The sequence below is a fragment of the Hyperoodon ampullatus genome, assembly GCF_949752795.1.
Source record: "Hyperoodon ampullatus genome assembly, chromosome: 5".
Taxonomy (NCBI): Eukaryota; Metazoa; Chordata; class Mammalia; order Artiodactyla; family Ziphiidae; genus Hyperoodon; species Hyperoodon ampullatus.
The window spans coordinates 73,365,169-73,386,089 of record NC_136918.1 but is presented as its reverse complement, the minus strand read 5'-3'; the positions used below and the strand labels follow the sequence as shown (position 1 = coordinate 73,386,089).

The 20,921-nt window shown below is 37.4% G+C and overlaps 1 protein-coding gene across 1 annotated transcript in view; it reads right to left on the bottom strand.

The window, feature by feature from the left end:
• Positions 1-299: 299 nt before the first annotated feature.
• The window catches only part of COL6A5 (collagen type VI alpha 5 chain), a gene marked incomplete at both ends in the record, with an annotated part of 109,657 nt that continues 89,035 nt past the window's right edge, over positions 300-20,921 (bottom strand). Inside the window, 5 exon segments of the mRNA XM_079705244.1 lie at positions 300-425; positions 767-1,070; positions 1,811-1,890; positions 3,245-3,444; positions 3,447-3,950. Of these exon segments, the coding sequence (XP_079561370.1) occupies positions 300-425; positions 767-1,070; positions 1,811-1,890; positions 3,245-3,444; positions 3,447-3,950 (1,214 nt within the window).

The window sequence follows — 20,921 nt, the reverse complement described above, 5'->3', positions numbered from 1 at the left end:
AGTTGGGCATTTTTGTTCCCACTTTAAGGCCACTACAAATAGTTCTGTTATGAACATTCTAGTACCTGACCCTTAGCGAATATATATTTTACTGTTACATACTTTGGGATATATACATTGGGGTAACATTGCTGGGTCATAGGATATGCACATTTTCAGCGTTAGTAGACACCCAGGAATACTTATTTTAAAATAATTTCTCCCATGATTTTGATACATAGCAGAGACAGTGAACAGCTGCCCTCGAACTGACTATGCCTGCCTCTTCTCCATCTCCTATTTTCTCTTTAGCTACACGTTCACAGCCACTTCCCTACGCAGCCTAACAAGCGCACAGAGATCTCAGAACCATAGCAGCCTTGTCCTCTCCAGGTTCCACTGTTCTGGGGCTCGGCCAGGAGCCTACATCTCGGACAAGGAAAGACCTGGTCAACAAGGGAGAAAGCAGACCCTGAGTCTTCAAATTCTGGAGGCCTGCTACTCAGTTCCTCTCCTATCCCATCTCCACAAGAATGCAGGGTTCCTCCTACTCCCCCAGAACCTGTGGTCCTTACTCTTCTCCCTCTTATGTTTCTATTCCTTGACCCACCCCAGGCATTTATATCTAGTTCTGGTTTTGTCAAGGCCAGTGGCTCCTTTTTTTGCCCTCCTAGAGTTTTATCTCCCTTGCCCCCTGGTTTTGGGGACCCTTGTAGCCCTAGCTGATAAGCCCCTCTATTCTACAGTCTCTATTTGTCTCCATGAGTTCTCATTGCTCATCTCCTACCAGGGAAAATCCAAACAAACAAGGGTATTTCAGAGTTGTCAACTCTAATGCACTCAGGTTACATTTTTCATCTTGTCTGACATTTGCTGGAGCTGTAATTTCTTCTGAATGTGCCTCTTCCTTGTCTTTCATCATCAGTTCCCTAGTTGAAAAGAGCATGTATAACCTCTGGATCAAATCAGTGGTGGTCCCAGAACTGTTGCTCTGACCGTTCCCTAATTCAAAGAACTGCTGCTGCTGGGAATCTAATTCACCCAAAGTCTCACTGTTCTCCATCTCTATTTCATATACATCAGGAAGAAGGCTGAAAAACAGAGAAAAATGATGAAGAAATATGTTAACCAAGTCCCTTTCAGGATTCAGTGTAGACGCAGACAGATAATGTAACAGGAATCAATTTTATGCATGTTATTGGAATAGTCCAAATGCAGTTTGTGGATGAAATTTGACTGAGGGGCAACTTTTTAATTCCAAAGGGAAATTAGACATTTGTGCCCATGGTTTAGGGCTCCAAATCAATATTATTTTCATCACTGAATTTTTACTGAGTACTTAGGGTTGGACTTTGTGAAATCAAACTTAAACAAATTCTTCCTGCCAGTCTCCATATGGGTTCTGTTTTTGAAACAGCAAACGTTTTTGTTGCTGCTTTGTGAGTTTTTCTTTTTCATCTTTTTCTTCTGCTCTAAAACTATTACATCTAACCTTTGATATTATATGTTTTCTGTTTTAACAGTACCCAATATTTGAATGATATTATATAGCTACTAATAAGGCATTAATAGGGGTCTCATTTTTCATAAAAGCTACAAAATTGGAAACATGGTTCTTTCGAATATGGATCATATTCTATGTACTATTAACACCAGATCTGTGGTGTGTCACAAATCAGGAACATTTAAAACACAACCGCTCCCACACACACCCATACACCCCACAACCAAACTTGCATCTTGAAAACTAAAATGCCATTTCTTTCAAATTATTTTCTTAAGGACTGTTTCCAGTGGTAGTATTACCCAAATTGTGAATTTGTCAACTCACAATACAATATTTTCTGTGCCACCATTTTCTGGGTTGGGAGAGGTGATGTTAACACATTTGGGTCTCATATCTGCAGGGGACTATTTGTTGATGGCACCTGGAGAGAGAGTGGGTGGTTAGTCTAAATTTTACCCTTCCACATTCTATCACCCAAAGTCAGTTCATCTTTTCCTGTGGTTGGAGGTGTTTCCAAGAGCAAGTTAATTTTATAAGGAACTCAGCAAAATATGCGCCTTCTGACTTTGCAATACCTTGTTGGCAAAGTCAGTGAGTTATAGCAGTGATTGAGTCAAAAATTCTCATGCTCTGTGTGTCACAAGCTTGCAATATAATTCAAAGATATCTCTTATTCCCTTATAACATCTGGTTCTCTCACTCGAAAAGGAAATTATTTCTAGAAAACAGTATTAACTATTGAAATTGTCTGCCCTATTTATCTTGAGGTTGGAAGAAGGCATCATTTTTTTTTTTTTTGCAAGTGACAAGCTTGCCACTAAATATAAATCCTGAGTGCCAAGATGCTGAGAGTTCCATGAGCCCTGGGCTTTATGAGTGCCAGAAAAATCTGCATCTCTCTGATTCCCCATTAAACTTGCAGGAGCTACAGACAACCATTCAGGGTGGCCTCTATCACACTCCTAATTCCCGGCACAGACCCAGACTTGCTTGATGCTACAAGCTCTTATGTTTGCTACTATAATCATGTCTGGAATTACAGCACATGGACAGAGACTGGGCAGCCTCTCTCAAATGCCTACTGTGAAAAGACTCCCTTAAACCCCTTGCCTGGCTGTGCCTGAGCCAGCTGTCTGAGACAGAGGCTCTAGAAGAGATTTGTCCCCATGGCTCTTAAGAATTCAAGTCAGAAGCAAAGTTGATTTACAGTGACAAGATGAAACAGAAGTCCTTGGAGTGGGTGGAGGGTGGTGGCAGTGGGGTATTATGTATTACAGTGATACCACTGTAATACTTCATTAAAGCTTTAGTAATTGATGTATAGTTTAATGGATAAGAGCACAGCCCTGGGGTCAGAATGCATAGGATTGAGTCTAGAATTTGCCAACTATTAACTGTCAGCTTTTGAGCAGTTGATTTAATGTCTGTGAACCTCAGTTTTCTCACTTGTAAAATGGGGATACTACTACTTTCCTTAGAGGGTTATCCTGAGGATTATATGATACAATCCTTTAAAAAACTTGGCACATAGTAAACACAGATTAGGGTTAAAAGACACTTTTCACTTTCTGGCAAAGACCCTGACAGTGGGACAGCAGAGCTCAAGGTCAGTAGGACCAGGGATTTTCTCTGTGGTTTTCTCATTGCCTCCTACTCATACCTAGACTCCACCACTCTTGACTGAAGTGAGAATCATGTTACTAAGTCAACTGGTGGATTGTGCAAAGAGGTATCTATTGCAAAAGCAACAGAAGAGAAAAACTTTAATGACTTATGTCTGATTGAATGAACAAAAGCCTTTACAAATTTGACGATATAGTTCAAATCTGGCTTGTGGGTTTGGCCAAGCTGGACTAAGTGATGATCCAGTGGGTGTCTGGCTAATTCTTCTAATTCCTTGTCATTGTGTAGAGGACCAAAGGAAAACACAAATATGGAGTAGCCCTGACACTTGGCTCCAGAGATACATTTCTTAAGACTCCCCTGTCTAAAGGGTTGGTTTCACCTGCAGATATAACAAAGATAACTTCGTTTTTCCTCAGGTTGGGGGTTCCTACATAGACATTGTCAATTGTCCACTGTAGGGCATGGCCAATAAAAACATCTCCATTGAGCTGTTGAACGGAGTCTTGGAGATGATGTTTCATTTGGTGTATATTGTTATAAGTAACCAAATCAAATTCTAGGTAGATGGGGCTTTCTTCTGTGTTGGGCATATAGCCTGGAGGAGAGTATGTGAGGACTGCCACTCTGTCTCCCAAGGTGGAGGTCAGTGGATCTGGGGCCAAGTGAAAGTAATCAAGCGCTGAGGTTATAAAAGCTTTCACTTCCTTAAACTCATCATTTCCTATTCTTTGGGAAGCATCTAGGAGAAAAGCCACATCCATGTAATATTCTTGAGGAGAGGCATCTCTGAGTTCATAAGTAAGACTTGGTTCTTCTTTTCTGCCATGGCTTTCCTGTCCTGCAACAGAATAACTCAAGTCACTATTTTTAGTAGAAGGAAAACCTTGAAACTCTTGGCCAAGAATGGCAATACACAGCATGAGGTGTTGTCATACTTCATTCCCACACCCATGGCATACGTTACTAATCAATATCAGTACTTGTTCCCAGATGCATTCTCTAAGTACATCTCTACACAGTGTGTGGAGAGCCATTACCACTTGACAGGTATTCTCACATGTGAAGAAACCTATTTGCTACCCCATCTCTGATCTTTGTCAAAGGATTGATGGATCCTCCAGCTATTTTCATATGCAAGGTGAAAGACATACAGCGATTTTTAGCGCATGCCACATGGTTACAAAATTTGGAGTACATACTGCATGAGATTTCATTATATGTAATGACCCCAAGAGCAAAGTAAATATGTCAAAGACACATTTATTGATGACATCTTTATATACATGCTTAAAATATGCACCATAGTATGATGTCATGAGAAGAAGTATAAATGCTGACTTTAGAATCCAAATTCTGTGTAAGACATGGCATACTCTAAGACCTTGGTACTCAAAGTACCAGTCCACAAACAGCTTATTGGCCCATGACAAGATAAGAAACTTGCACCATGATATAAGTCGAGTACATCACTAAGCACACACATTATTTTATTTTATTTATTTATTTTTTGTATCAAGACCTTCTCAAGGAAGGAAACAATGCCCCAGTTACACTCTGATGCTACCTTCTTATCTTGTTGGAGGCCAGCACTTCAAGTGGCTCTGCTCTAAAGGGTCATGAAACCATGTCTACAATCATGGGGACGATGGCTGGTTGGTGAGGTCACAACAGGAAATGCCAGCTCAGAAAGACAGGAGGACGTGGTCAATGTTCTTTTTTTTTTCTATGAAAGAAGTATGTTTGTGAACCTAATCAAGCAAGAAGTAGATTCCTAACTGGCAAAAACTTATTACTGTCCAATTGTGCTTGGCCCTTTATTCATGTTTTGCATCTATTACTTTATTTAATCCTCACAGCAACCACCCTCACAAATGAATTGATTAACCTGTATAAATGCCACAAAAGTTTAATATTGAAATAGAATGCAGAAAAACAACACACAAATACTATCAGATGACTTCTGAATGCTCAATGATCTCTGCATTCCTGGGGTAAACTCCACATTATCTTTTTTTATTTATTGTAGGATTTTTTTCTGACAAATAACATTTGTATATATTTAAAGTGTACAACGTTCATCAAAAAGTATACAAATAAGAAATGCTAGAGAGAGTGTGGAGAAAAAGGAACCCTCCTACGTTGTCAGTGGGAATGTAAATGGGTGCAGCCATTATGGAGAACAGTATGAAAGTTCTTTAAAAAACTAAACATAGAACTACCATATGATCCAGTGATCCTACTCCTGGGCATATATCTGGAGAAAACTATAATTCAAAAGGATACATGCACCCCAATGTTCATAACAGCACTATTTACAATAACCAAGACATGGAAGCAGCCTAAGTGTCCATTGACAGATGAATGGATAAAGAAAATGTGGTATATATACACAATAGAACAGTACTCAGCCATAAAAAAGAATAAAATAATGCCACTTGCAGCAACATGGATGGATCTAGAGATGATCATACTTAGTGAAGTAAGTCAGACAGAGAAAGACAAACATCATATGATATTGCTTATATGTGGAATCTAAAAAAATGACACAAATGAACTTATTTACAAAAACAGAAATAGACTCACAGGCACAGAAAAGAAACTTATGGTTACCAAAGGGGAAAGGGAGGGGGGAGGGATAAATTAGGAGTTTGGGATTAACATATACCCACTACTATATGTAAAATAGATAACCAACAAGGCCTATTGTATAGCACAGGGAACTATACTCAATATCTTGTAATAATAACCTATACTAGAAAAGGATTTTTATTTTTTATTTATTTTTTATTTATTTATTTTTTTTTTTGCGGTATGCGGGCTTCTCACTGCTGTGGCCTCTCCCGTTGCGGAGCACAGGCTCCGGACGCGCAGGCTCAGCGGCCATGGCTCACGGGCCCAGCCGCTCCGCGGCATGTGGGATCTTCCCAGACCGGGGCACGAACCCGCGTCCCCTGCATCAGCAGGCGGACTCGCAACCACTGCACCACCAGGGAAGCCCACTTTTTAAAAGAATATATAGATATACATATATATGTATGTATAACTGAATTACTTCGATGTACACCTGAAGCTAACACAACATTGTGAATCAACTATATTTCAATAAAAAAATTTAAAAATTGAATGAAAAAAAATTAATAATAAAGTGTACAATATTTTGATATAAGTATACCTTGTATAATGATTGCCACATCAAGCTAATATTGTTGGATTTGATTTGCTAACATTTTGTTTAGAATTTTTGCATCTATGTTCACGAGGAATGTTGGCCTGTAGGTTCCTATTCTTGTAATGTATTTGTCTGGTTTTGGCCTCAAAGAATGAGTTTGGAAGCATTCCTTCCTATTTAATATTCTGGAAGAGTTTATGCAGAATTGGTATTATTTCTTCCTTAAATGTTTTGTTGAAGTCACTAGTGAAGTCATCTGGGCCTGGAGTTTTCTTTATGGAAAGTTTTGAACTACAAATTCAATTTCTTTAATAGGTTTAGGAATATTTAGGTTACTTCTCCTTGAGTGAGGCTTGGTAATTCGTGCATTGAAACTAATTTGCCTATTTCACTTAAAATGTCTAAATTATAGGTAAAAACTGCTTATAATATTCCCTGATTATCCTTTTAATATCTGTAGAATATTTCTCCTCTCTCATTCCTGATGTTGGTAATTTGTGTTTTCTCTTTTTTACTGGTGAGTTTGACTATGGGTTTATCAATTTAATTGATCTTATCAAAAATCCACTTTTGGTTTTATTGATTTTCTCTTTTCTATTTCATTGAGTTCTGCTTTAATTTTATTACTTCCTTTCTTCTCCTTACCTTAGGTTTAACTTGTTCTTCTTTTTCTAATTTCTTAAGATGAAAGTTGAGGTCATTGATTTGAAACCTTTCTTCTTTATCAGTATAGGCATTTAATGCTATGAATGACATCCTGCTTTAGTAGACAGTACTGCTTTAGTGGAATCTTACAAAGTCTAGTATATTGTGATTTTATTTTCATTCATTTCAAAATACTTGCTAATTTCCCCTTTGCTTTTTTCTTTGACCATGGATTATTTAGAAGTGCTTTATTTAGTTTCCAAATACTTGGGGATTTTTCAAAGATCTTCTTACTATTGATTTCAACTTAATTCTGTTTTGGTCAGAGAATATACTTGGAATGATTTGAAACCTTTCAAATTTTGAGAATTGTTTTATGGTCTACAGTATGGTCTATCTTGGTAAATGTTTCACATGTACTTGAAAAGAATGTGTACTTGCTATTTTGTGTGCAGTGTTCTATTAATATCAATTAGGACAAATTAACTGATACTGTTGTTCTGGTCTACGATATTACTGCTGATTTTCTGTCTATTCTTTTGTCAGTTATTGAGAGAGGTCTTGAAACCCACTGAGGGTCTTTTTTTTTCTTAAGTCTTTATTCTCCTTGAGTTTTATTTTGGATAATTTCTATGGCTACATCTTCAAGGTCACTAGTCTTTTCTTTTATCAAATCTAATTTCCCATTAATCCCATCCAGCGTATTGTTCATCCTAGGCACTGCAGCTTTCACCTCTACAAATTCTATTTAATTTTTTTTTTTTTTTTTTTTACATTTTCCATGTCTCTACTTAACTTTTTAACATATGGAGTATAGTTACAATAACTGTTTTAATTTCTTCATTACTTCTAACATCTTTGTCAGTTCTGATTTGGTTTTGAGTGATTGTGGTTTTGATGATGGGTTCTTTCTGCTTTTTATGCCAGACATTATGAAATTTGCCTTGTTAGATATGGGATAGTTTTATATTCTTATAAATACCCATATGACTTGTTTTGGGAGGCAGTCAAGTTACATGAAAACGGTTTGATCTTTTTGGGTCTTGCTGTTATGATTTGTTAGGTATGTCCAGAGTGGTACTTAATTTAAGGCTACTTATTCCCCACTACTGAAGCAAGACCTTCCTGAATTTTCTTCCCAGTACTCTATGAATTATGAGTTTTTCCAGTCTCACTGGTGGTAACAGGCACTATCCCTGGCCCTGTGAGCAATGGGCATTATCCTCTAATCCTTTCAGAAGAATGTTCCCCCATGCTCTGGTCATTTCCTCAATGCTCGTGCTATCAGCACTCTGATGAATGATGAAGAGGCATCCTCTGCAGAGTTCTGGGTTTTGCTCTCTGAACAGCTCTCTCCTCTCTGGTGTTCTGTCCTGTGAATTCTTACCACCTTGGTCTCCCTGGACTCTCAGCTCTGCTTCCTCATCTCAAGGAGTGCACTGGGTTCCACCTGAATTCCCCTTCCTGAACCATGGCCTGGAAACTCTCTCTTGGCAGTAAGCACGAGAAATCATAGGGTTCATCTCATTGGCTTCTCATCTCTCAGAGATCATTTTATTTCCTGAAGTCCAGTGTCCTGACAATTGTTGTTTCATTTCATGTATATATATATATATATTTTTTTTTCTTTTGGTTATTTCAATTGGTAGGTAAATCCAGTTCCTGTTACTTCACCTTGGGCATTTCTAATACATGAGAACTAACCATCTTGCTTGAGATATTCCTATGTTCTCTCCCTTCTTACGAAGGACTAAGAACTGGTCATTAATGTACCAGACTTTTCCTTTATCAGTACATTCATAGTTATTGAACAGGATGTTACATTTCATGAGCTGTTTGAAATCTATGCACCTCCAATCCTCCACCAAGAACCTAGTTTCAAATTCTTAGAATTTTTGATAAATATCAAGATTCTTAATTGCTAAATATAAAACTGGAAGTGCAGACAAAAGCATAAATATATTTGTCTATGCAATGGATGCTATATAATATACTTTAGCCCTAAAATACTGCCAAAACCTCTTCTAGAGTTCTTGGCAATAGTGTATGAGGATGTGTGAAGATTAGTTAAATGGACATTTCTTTCCTTTTGAGTTTACAATCCTGGAATTTACTAATCATTACCTGCTCTGCCACCAGGATCTCCATTTTGGCTTTTTAAAAAAGGCCAATCAACACACTTTGTTAAAACATAAGGAAAAGTATTTCATAAATGTTCTGGTAGAAGAGGAAGGGGTAGAAATGAAAAAAGAGAAATTACAACTGATATCACAAAGATACAAAACATCATGAGATACTACAATCAATAGTTACATGTCATACCTACTACTATATATAAAATAGATAACTAATAAAGACCTACTATATCACACAGGGAACTCTACTCAATACTCTGTAATGACCTATATGGAAAAATAATCTAAAAAAAGAGTGGATACATGTATATGTATAACTGATTCACTTTGCTGTACAGAAGAAAGTAACACAACATTGTAAATCAACTATACTCCAATAAAAATTAAAGAAAAAAAAACCAGTTACATGTCAACAAATTAGACAACCTAGAAGAAATGGATAAATTTCTAGAAACATACAATCTTCCAAGACTGAATCAGAAAAAAATATACAGTCTGAACAGAGTGGTCACTAGTAGTAAAATTGAATTAGTAATCAAAAAGCTCCCAGCAAACAAATGTCCAGAACTGATCAGGTTCATAGGGGAATTCTACTAAACTTACAACAAAGTGCTAATACCTATCCTTCTCAAACTATTCCAAAAAATTGAAGAGGAGGGAACACTCCCAAATTCATTCCAGGAGGCCAAAATTACCCTGATACCAAAGCCAGAAAAAGACACTACAAAAAAAAAGAAAATTACAGGCCAATATCTCTGATGAATATACATGCAAAAATCCTCAACAAAATAGTAGCAAACCTAATTCAACAATATATAAAAAGGATCATACACCATGATCAAGTGGGATTTATGCCAGGGATGCAACAATGGCTCAATATTCACAAATCAATCAGTGTGATACACCACATTAACAAAAGGAAGGACAAAAATCACATGATCACCTCAAAAGCATTTGACAAAATTCAACATACACTCATGATAAAAACTTTATAGCACAGGGAACTACCCTCAATATTTTGTAATAAGCTATACGGGAAAAGAATCTGAAAAAAATCTATATATATGTATACAACATACACACACACACACATAAGTGAATCAGTTTGATCTACACCTGAAAATAACACAACACTGTAAATCAACTATACTTCAATTAAAAAAAATAAAGTAAAAGCAAACAAAACAAAACAAAGCAAAAAATGTGGGTATGCAGGAAACATATCTTAACATAATAAAGGTCATTTATGACAAAGCCACAGCTAACATCATATGCAACGATGAAAAGCTGATAGGTTTTACTCTAAATTCAGGAATAAGACAAGGATACTCACTCTTGCCACTTCTATTTAACATAGTATTGGAAATCCTAGTGACAGTAATAGGGCAAGAAAAAGAAATAAAAGGCATCCAAATTGGAAGGGAAGAAGTAAAATTGTCTCAGTTTGTAGATGACAATATACTATATATGGAAAACTCTAAAGTCTCCACCAAAAAACAATTAGAACTAATATATGAATTCAGTAAAGTTGCATGATACAAGATTAATACACAGAAATCTGTTGCTTTTCTATACACTAATAATGAACTATCAGAAAGAGAAAGCAAGAAAACAATCCTGTTTAAAATCACATCAAAAAGAATAAAATACCTAGGAATAAACTTAACCATGGAGGTGAAAGACCTAAACTTTGAAAACTATAAAATATTGTTGAATGAAGGAAATTAAAGATGATACAAATAAATGGAAAGATAGCCCATGTTTGTGGATTAGAAGAATTAATATTGTTAAAATGTCCACACTATCCAAAGCAATCTATGGATTTAATGCAATCTCTACCAAAATATCTATGACATTTTTCACAAAACTAGAACAAATCATCCTAAAATTCATGTGAAACCACAAAACATCCTGAAGAGCAAAAGCAATATTGAGAAAAAAGGGACAAAGCTGGAGATACCACCATCCCAGACTTCAGACTATACTACAAAGCTACAATAGTCAAAACAGCAAGGTACTGGCACAAAAACAGACACATAGATCAATGGAACAGAATAGAGAGCCCAGAAATAAGCCCACATACTTATGGTTAATTAATCTACAACAGAGGAGGCAAGAATATACAATGGAGAAAAGAGCCTCTTCAATAAGTGGTACTGGGAAAACTGGACAGCTACATGTAAAACAATGAAATTAGAAAATTTCCTCATACCATATACTAAATAAACTCAAAATGGATTAAACACTTCAATGTAAGACAGAAACCACAAAATTCCTACAAGAGAACATAGACAAAACACTCTTTGACATAAATTGTAGCAATACTTTTTTGGACCTGGCTCCTAAGGCAAAGAAAAAAGAGAGCAAAAATAAAGAAATGGGACCTAATGAAACTTAAAAGCTTTTGCACAGCAAAGGAAACCATCAACAAAACAAAAATACAACTTACTGAATGGGAGAAAATATTTGCAAATGATATGACTGATAAGGGGTTAATATTCAACATATATAAAGGGCTCGTAGAACATGGTATCAAAAAAACAACCCAATCAAAAAAAGAGCAGAAGACCTGAAGAGACCTTTTTTACAAAGAAGACATACAGACAGATGGCCAACAGGCACATGAAAAGATGATCAACATTGTTAGTCATCAGAGAAATACAGATCAAAACCACAGTGAGATATCACTTCACACCTCTCATAATAGTCATCATCAAAAAGTCACAAATAACAAATGCTGGTGAGGATGTGAAGAAAAGAGAACTGTCCTACACTGTTGGTGGGAATGTAAATTGGTGCAGCCACTATGGAAAACGGTATGGAGTTTCCACACACAAAAAAACTAGAAACAGAACTACCATATGATCCAGCAATCCCACTCCTGGGTATGTATCTGAGGAAAGTGAAGACACTAATTTGAAAAGATACATTAGACTTTGTATGATACATGAGATTTTGTACACACCTCTCCATTTCACACTGCCAACCCAGGCCTGTCTGGTGAGGTCACTGGCCCAATGTTCATAGCAGCATTATTTACAATAGCAAAGATATGGAAGCAAATTAAGTGTCCACCATCTGAAGAATGGATAAAGAAGACATTTTATATATATATATACACACACACACACACACACACACAATGAAATATTACTCAGCCATAAAGGAAGAATGAAAATTTGCCATTTGCAACAACATAGATGAACATGGAGGATACCATGCTTAGTGAAATAAGTCATACAAAGACAAATATTGTATGTTTTTACTTTTATGTGGAATCTAAAAAATAAAAAAATAAATGAATGTAATGAAACAAACTCACAGATACAGAGAACAAACCAGTGGTTACCAGTGAAGAGAGGGAAGGGGGAAGGGGCAAGATAGAGGTAGGGGATTAAGAGGTACAAACTACTATGTATAAAGTAAATAAGCTACAAGGATATATTGTACAACACAGGGAAGATAGCAAATATTTTATAATAACTTTAAATGAAATATAATCTATAAAAACATTGAACCACTACGTTGTACAACTGAAACTAATATAATATTGTAAATAAACTATACTTCATTAAAAGAAGAGGAAGGGTTGACTTACCGTGTTAGTGAAATATTTTTTCATACATTGCCCACACCAGAAATAGTACTTTTTTTTTTTCCAGTTTTCTCTTTATAAATGAGCAAAATCTCAATCCTTTTCCAAAGTACCCAGCAGAACTATTTTCTAAAGAGGTATATTTTACCTTCAACATCTCTAAAAATAGGTTCTCTACCTATTACGGGATTAGCATGAGAATCAAAGAAGTTAAATGCTAAACTTTAAAATTTAGTCAAACACTAAATAATCACCTATGATTATTCTGCTTTGAGTCTAAATTATCTTATTAGGAAAGATTGGGCCTTTAAAAACATTTTCCTTCAAGAAAATCTGGCAGAAGTGTGGATAAAGGTTACCCACAGCTCAGAGCAATGCTGTGTATTTTCTGGAAATGTCACCATGCCAAATTCTTATCTCCAACTCTGTGGAAGAATTTCCTCAGAATGGCAGAGGAGGAAGGGCTTGCTCACTTGTTATGACTCAAAAGGAATGAGGGATGCAGCTGGATTTCCAGGGGAGTGCCCCTAGGGATTAGCCTAATTTCAGCTGAGATTTAAGCCACAGGGCCAGGTGTGCTCCAGTAACTTTTGGGAGAAGCAGAGGTGGAAGGGAATTGAGGGAGATTGAGCCATCTGGACTGGGATTACATATGCTGTGGAGCTATGGTGTTTGTGAGAAATCTCAAGATATGCATGAGTTATCTTGTGGTCTGCCTTGGAATTTGTACAGGGGCCAAAATTAGCCATGTGTTCTCTATAGGCAAGCTACATGGACAAATGTGGTTACTTTATATGTACATTTCTGTCCACAAGGACTGCAGCAGATATTTTTCAAGTTAACCTCTTTTATGACTTCCTATGAGTCTGGCAATGCTTTCTTTTTCAATTTTTCCATTTTCTCAGTATTGAACTGAGCATCCAGGATGCTTCAGGTCTTGTGCTCAGCTCCATGCTTATCTCCTCTCATTTAATATTCCACACAGCACTATAAGGATGAAATTATCATTGTGCCCATTTTACAGATGAGCAAGCTGAGGCTTGGAGGGGGCAAATGACTTGGTCAAGAAAAGACAGCCTGTAAGTGGTAGAGGCAGGATTTGCACCCAGCTCTGTGTAACACCTTCAGAAGAACTGCTCATCAGATTTGAGGGTGGAACAGACACATTAAGGGACACATTAGCCACCTTGCCAGAGGCCCAGGACCTGGTTTGAAGCACAAGGTTCTCAGTCAATGCTATTCCTAATGATTGAAGCTACTAAAGAAAGTTTTCTTCCAAAAGTAGGCAGTTAAATAAAATTTGCAGTATTTTCTTCTTTAGTCATTATGGAACAGTGGTTATGAGCAGAACCTTAGGAGTTTGAGGTGGGTCTATACCATTTGTTAGCTCTGTGATTCTGAGTCTCTCCCATGCCTCTGTTCCATTATCTAAAAAATTATAAAATTGTTATAATAAACTATAACCTTATAAGGTTTTTGAGAGAATTAAATAAAAATGTCACAGTGCCTAGCATATCCTAAGCACTCTATAAATATATTTTTTAGAAGGAAAAAAACATAGAAAAGTCTCAGATATCTGAAAATCCTACCCATGATACTATATTCTGTAAACCAGAATTTCCCAAAAATGCAAAGTCAGTTGATATTAGTGGAACACAACGGACATGCGTACAAGCTCATTCTGTTGCATTTACACATACTTTAACTGCAGAGGAGTTGGAATGACTTACACACCTCTCCATTTCACACTGCCAATCCAGGCCTGTCTGGTGAGGCCACTGGTCAAGCTCTAGGCTGGGGCACAAATCTCTTATGGTCTCTTATGTGTCTGTGACTGTGTGTCATTGATTTTATGCCAAAGGGAAATAGAGACATACTTTTCAATCTCTTGTTTTGTTAGATGCGTTCCTCTCTCCACCATTTGCCTGAACAAGTAGGAGTCACTGTCTTAAAATGGACTTCATCATTTTCCCCAAAGACAGAATAAATATCTTTCTTGGCCTAGACTTTTCTAGGTGGCACTTGGTCCAAACGACTCACTCTTGCCATCTATGTCACACTCTGAAACAACAATCTACAGAAAGGTGCCAGCACACTGAGAAAAGTGATGCATGCCTTAGGAGTTATTTATACCCAGACCACATGGATCTTTGTTTTCTTAAAAATTTTATTGAAATGTAGTTGATTTACAGTGTTGTGTTAATTTCAGGTGTACAGCAAAGTGATTCAGTTATACATATATATATTCTTTTTTAGATTCTTTTCCATTATAGGTTATTACAAGGTATTGTAAGGTGTAGTTCCTTGTACTATACAGAAGGCCCTTGGTGTTTATCTATTTTATATATAGCAGTGTGTATATTTTAATCACGAACTTCTAATTTATCCCTCCCACTTTGGTAACCATAAGTTTGTTATCTATGTCTGTGAGTCTGTTTCTGTTTCATAAATAATATCATTTGTGTTGTATTTTAGAGTCTATATATAAGTGATATCATGTAATATTTGTCTTTCTCAGTCTGACTTATTTCACTTAGTATGATAATCTCTAGGTCCATCCATGTTGCTGCAAATGACATTATTTCATTATTTTTTATGGCTGAGCAATATTCCATCGTATATATACATCACATCTTCTTTAGCCATTTATCTGTTGATGGACATTTAGGTTGTTTCCATGTCTTGGCTATTGTAAATAGTGGTATTTTGGTTTTAATGGTGTTAGTTTTTGCTCTGGCCTCTGGATGAGTTTATAAGGCCAATCTATCTGGCCTTATGTCCTTTAAATGAGTTATAAGCAGGAATTTCTAAAAATTAAATTAAAGAGACCTTCAATATGGCAGAGGAGTAAGATGTGGAGATCACCTTCCTCCCCACAAATACATCAAAAATACATCTACATGTGGAACAACTCCTACAGAGCACCTACTGAATGCTGGCAGAAGACCTCAGACTTCACAAAAAGCAAGAAAATCCCCATGTACCTGAAGGGCAAAAGAAAAAAGGAAAAACAGAGACAAAAGAATAGGGATGGGACCTGCACCTCTGGGAGGGAGCTGTGAAGGAAGAAAAGTTGCCACACACTAAGAAGACCCTTCACTGGCAGAGATGGGGTGTGGGCAGGGGGGAAACTTCAGAGCCACGGAGGAGAGTGCAGCAACAGGGGTGCAGGAGGCAAAGCGGAGAGATTCCTGCACAGAGGATAAGTGCCAACCAGCACTCACTAGCCTGAGAGGCTTCTCTGCTCACCCGCCAGGGCGGGCGGGGGCTGGGAGCTGAGGCTCGGGCTTTGGACGTCAGACCCCAGGGAGAGGATTGGGGTTGGCTGTGTGAACCTGAAGGGGGTTAGTTCACCACAGCTAGCCAGGAGGGAGTCCGAGACAAAGTCTGGAGCTGCTGGATAGGCAAGAGACCATTGTTTTGGGATGCGTGAGGAGAGGGACTTCCTGTTCTGTGTGACCATAGATGGCAGAGCATGACCTAATTGAGCTCCAGAGCCAGGCATGAGCTGCAGCTATCATCTCAGACCCCAGAGACAGGCATGGACCGCTAATGCTACTGCTGCTGTCACCAAGAATCCTGTATGCAAGCGCAGGTCACACTACCACACACCCTCAGGAGCCTGTGCAGCCCACCACTGCCAGGGACCTGTGAGCCAGGGACAACTTCCACAGAAGAACACATGGTGTGCCTCAGGCTGTTGCAATATCATGCCGGTCTCTGCTGCTGCAGGCTCGCCCCACATTCCAATTATGGCTATGGTGCCCCTCCCTCTCCCCAGCCTGAGTGAGCAAAAGAGATCTAATCAGCCACTGCTTTGACCCCCTCCTATCTAGGTGGTGAACAGACACTTGAGGGTGGCCTACATGCTGAGGCAGGGCCAAAACCAAAGCTGAACCCCAGGAGCTGTGCAAACAAAGAAGAGAAAGGGAAATTTCTCTGTGCAGCCTCAGGAGCAGCAGATTAAATCCCTGCAAACAATTTGATAAACCCTACATCTGTGGAATAACTGAATAGACAATAAATGTTCCCAAAATTGAGACAGTGGACTTTGGGAGCAATTGTAGACTTGGAGTTTGCTTTCTGTGTCTGATTTGTTTTTGGTTTTATGTTTATCTTAGTTTAGTTTTTAGTGCTTGTTATCACTGGTGTGTTTGTGTACTGGTTTGGTTGCTCTTTTCCTTTTTTCTTTTCTTCTCTTTTTGTGAGTGTGTGTGTGCATATTTCTTTGTGTGATTTTGTCTGTTTAGATTTGTTTTACCATAAGTTTGGGGGTTCCATCTGTTCATTTTTTTTTTCCTTTTCTTCCAAGCCATGTGGCTGGCAGATTCTTGGTGCTCCAGCCGGGTGTCAGGCCTGAGTCTCTGAGGTGGGCGAGCCAAATCCAGGATATTGGTCCACCAGAGCCCTCCCAGCCCCATGTAATATTAATCAGTGAGAGCTCTCCCAGACATCTGTCTCAACACTAAGACCCAGCTCCACCCAACGTCCAGCAAGCTCCAGTTCTAGACACCCCATGACAAACAACTAGAAAGATAGGAACACAAACCCACCCATTAGCAGAGAGGCTGCCTAAAGTCATACTAAGTTCACAGACACCCAAAAACACACCACCGGATTTGGCCTTGCCCACAAGAAGGACAAGATCCAGCCCCACCCACCAGAGCACAGGTACCAGTCCCCCCCACAAGGAAGCCTACACAAGCCACTGAACCAATCTCAACCACTGGGGGAAGACACTAAAAATAACATGAACTACGAACCTGCAGCCTGTGAAAAGGCAACCCCAAACAGATTAACTTAAACAAAATGAGAACACATAGAAATATGCAGCAGATGAAGAAGAAGGTAAAAACCCACCAGATCAAACAAATGAAGAGGAAATAGGCAGCCTACCTGAAAAACAATACAGAGTAATGATAGTAAACATGATCCAAAATCTCGGAAATATAATGGAGAAAATACAAGAAACTTTTAACAAGGACTTAGAAGAACTAAAGAGCAAACAAACAATGATGAACAACACAATAAATGAAATTAAACATACTCTAGAAGGAATCAGTAACAGAATAACTGAGGCAAAAGAATGGATAAGTGACCTGGAAGATAGAAGAGTGGAAACAACTGCCACAGAGCAGAATAAAGAAAAGAGGATGAAAAGAATTGAAGACAGTCTCAGAGACCTCTGGGACAACACTAAATGCACCAACATTTGAATTATAGGGACCCCAAGAGAAGAAGAGAAAAAGAAAAGGTCTGAGAAAATATTTGAAGAGATTATAGTTGAAAACTTCTCTAATATGAGAAATAGTAATATTAATCAAACTATCAAAAATTAAACTCAAAGAAAAATTACTAAAAGCAGCAAGGGAAAAGCAACAAATAACACACAAGGGAATCCCCATAAGGTTAACGCTGATCTTTCAGCAGACATTCTGCAAGACAGAAGGGAGTGGCAGGGAATATTTAAAGTGATGAAAGGGAAAAACCTACAATGAAGATTACTCTACCCAGCAAGGATCTCATTCAGACTTGAAAGAGAAATTAAAACATTTACAGACACACAAAAGCCAAGAGAATTCAGTGTAACCAAACCAACTCTACAACAAATGCTAAAGGAAGTTCTCTAGGTGGGAAACACAGGAGAAGGAAAACACCTACAAAATCAAAAACAAAACAATTAAGAAAATGGTAATAGGAACATGCATATCGATAATTACCTTAAATGTAAATGGATTAAATGCCCCAAACAAAAGATGTAGACTGGCTGAATGGATACAAAAACAAGGGTTGTATATATGCTGTCTACAAGAGACCCACTTCAGACCTAGAGACACATGTAGATTGAAAGAGAGGGGATGGAAAAAGATATTCCATGAAAATGGAAATCAAAAGAAAGCTGGAGTAGCAATTCTCATATAACACAAAATAGAGTTTAAAATAAAGACTATTACAAGAGACAAAGAAGGACAAAACATAAGGATCAAGAGATCAATTCCAGGAGAAGATATAACAATTTTAAATATTTATGCACCCAACATAAGGCAAATGCTAAGAGCCATAAAAAGGGAAATCAACAGTAACACAAAAATAGTAGGGGATTTTAACACCCCACTTTCACCAATGGACAGATCACCCAAACTTAAATTAAATAAGGAAACACAAACTTTAAATGACACATTAGACCAGGTGGACTTAACTGATATTTAAAGGACATTCCATCCCAAAACAACAGAATATACTTTCCTCTCAAGTGCACATGGAACATTCTCCAGGATAGATCATATCGTGGGTCACAAATAAAGTCTCAGTAAATTTAAGAAAATTGAAATCGTATCAAATATCTTTTCTGACAACAACATTACGAGACTAGATATCAATTACAGGTAAAAAACTGTAAAAAATACAAACACTTGGAGGCTAAACAATATGATACTAAATAACCAAGTGATCACTGAAGAAATCAAAGAGGAAATCAAAAAAGTACCTAGAGACAAATGACAATGAAAACATGATGATCCAAAACCTATGGAATGCAGCAAAAGCAGTTCTAATAGGGAAGTTTATAGCAATACAATCCTACCTCAAGAAACAAGAAACTTCTCAAATAAACAACCTAACTTTACACCTAAGGCAATTAGAGAAAGAAGAAGAAGAAAAACAACAACAACAACAAAAAACAAAGTTGACAGAAGAAAAGAAATCATAAAGATCAGATCAGAAATAAGTGAAAAAGAAATGAAGGAAACAAGAGTAAAGATTAATAAAACTAAAAGTTGGTTCTTTGAGAAGATAAACAAAATTGATAAGCCATTAGCCAGACTCATCAAGAAAAAAAGAGAGAGGACTCAAATCAACAGAATTAGAAATGAAAATGGAGATGTAACAACTGACACTGCAGAAATACAAAGGATCAGAGAGACTACCACAAGCAACTATATACCAATAAAATGGAAGACATGGAAGAAATGGACAAATTCATAGAAAGTACAACCTACCAAGACTGAACCAGGAAGGAATAGAAAATATGAACAGACCAATCACAAATAATGAAATTGAAACTGTGATTAAGAATCTCCAACAAACAAAAGCCTAGGACCAGATGGCTTCACAGGTGAATTTTATGAAACATTTAGAGAAGAACTAAGACCTATCCTTCTCAAACTCTTCCAAAATATAGCAGAGGGAGTAACACTCCCAAACTCATTCTACGATGCCACCATCACCCTAATAACAAAACCAGACAAAGATGTCACAAAGAAAGAAAACTACACTGAAGAACATAGATGCAAACATCCTCAACAAAATATTACCAAACAGAATCCAAAAGCACAATAAAAGGATCATACACCATGATCAAGTGGGGTTTATTTCAGGAATGCAAGGATTCTTCAATATATGCAAATCAATCAATGTGATATACCATATTAACAAATTGAAGGATAAGAACCGTATGATAATCTCAGTAAATACAGAAAAGGCTTTTGACAAAATTCAACACCCATTTATGATAAAAACTCTCCAGAAAGTACGCATAGAGGGAATCCATCTCAACATAATAAAGGCAATATATGACAAACCCACAGCCAACATCGTTCTCAATGGTGAAAAACTGAAAGCATTTCCTCTAAGATCAGGAACAAGACAAGGGTGCCCACCCTCACCACTATTATTCAAGACAGCTTTGGAAGTTTTAGCCATGGTAATTAGAGAAGAAAAAGAAATAAATGGAATCCAAATCAGAAAAAGAAGTAAAACTGTCACTGTTTGCAGATGACATGATACTATACATACAGAATCCTAAAGATGCTACCAGAAAGCTCCTAGAGCTAATCACTGAATTTGGTAAAAGAGCAGGATACAAAATTAATGCACAGAAATATCTTGTATTTCTATATATCAATGATGAAAAGTCAGAAAGAGAAATTAAGGAAACACTCCCATTTACCATTGCAACAAAAAGAATAGAATTCCTAGGAATAAACCTACCTAAGGAAACAAAAGACCTGTATGCAGAAAACTATGACACTGATGACAGAAATTAAAGATGATACAAACAGATGGATAGATATACCATGTTCTTGGATTGGAAGAATCAACATTGTGAAAATGACTATACTACCCAAAGCAATCTACAGATTCAATGCAATCCCTATCAAACTACCAATGGCATTTTTCACAGAACTGGAACAAAAATTTTCACAATTTCTATGGAAACACAAAAGACCCCAAATACCCAAAGCAATCTTGAGAAAGAAAAACGGA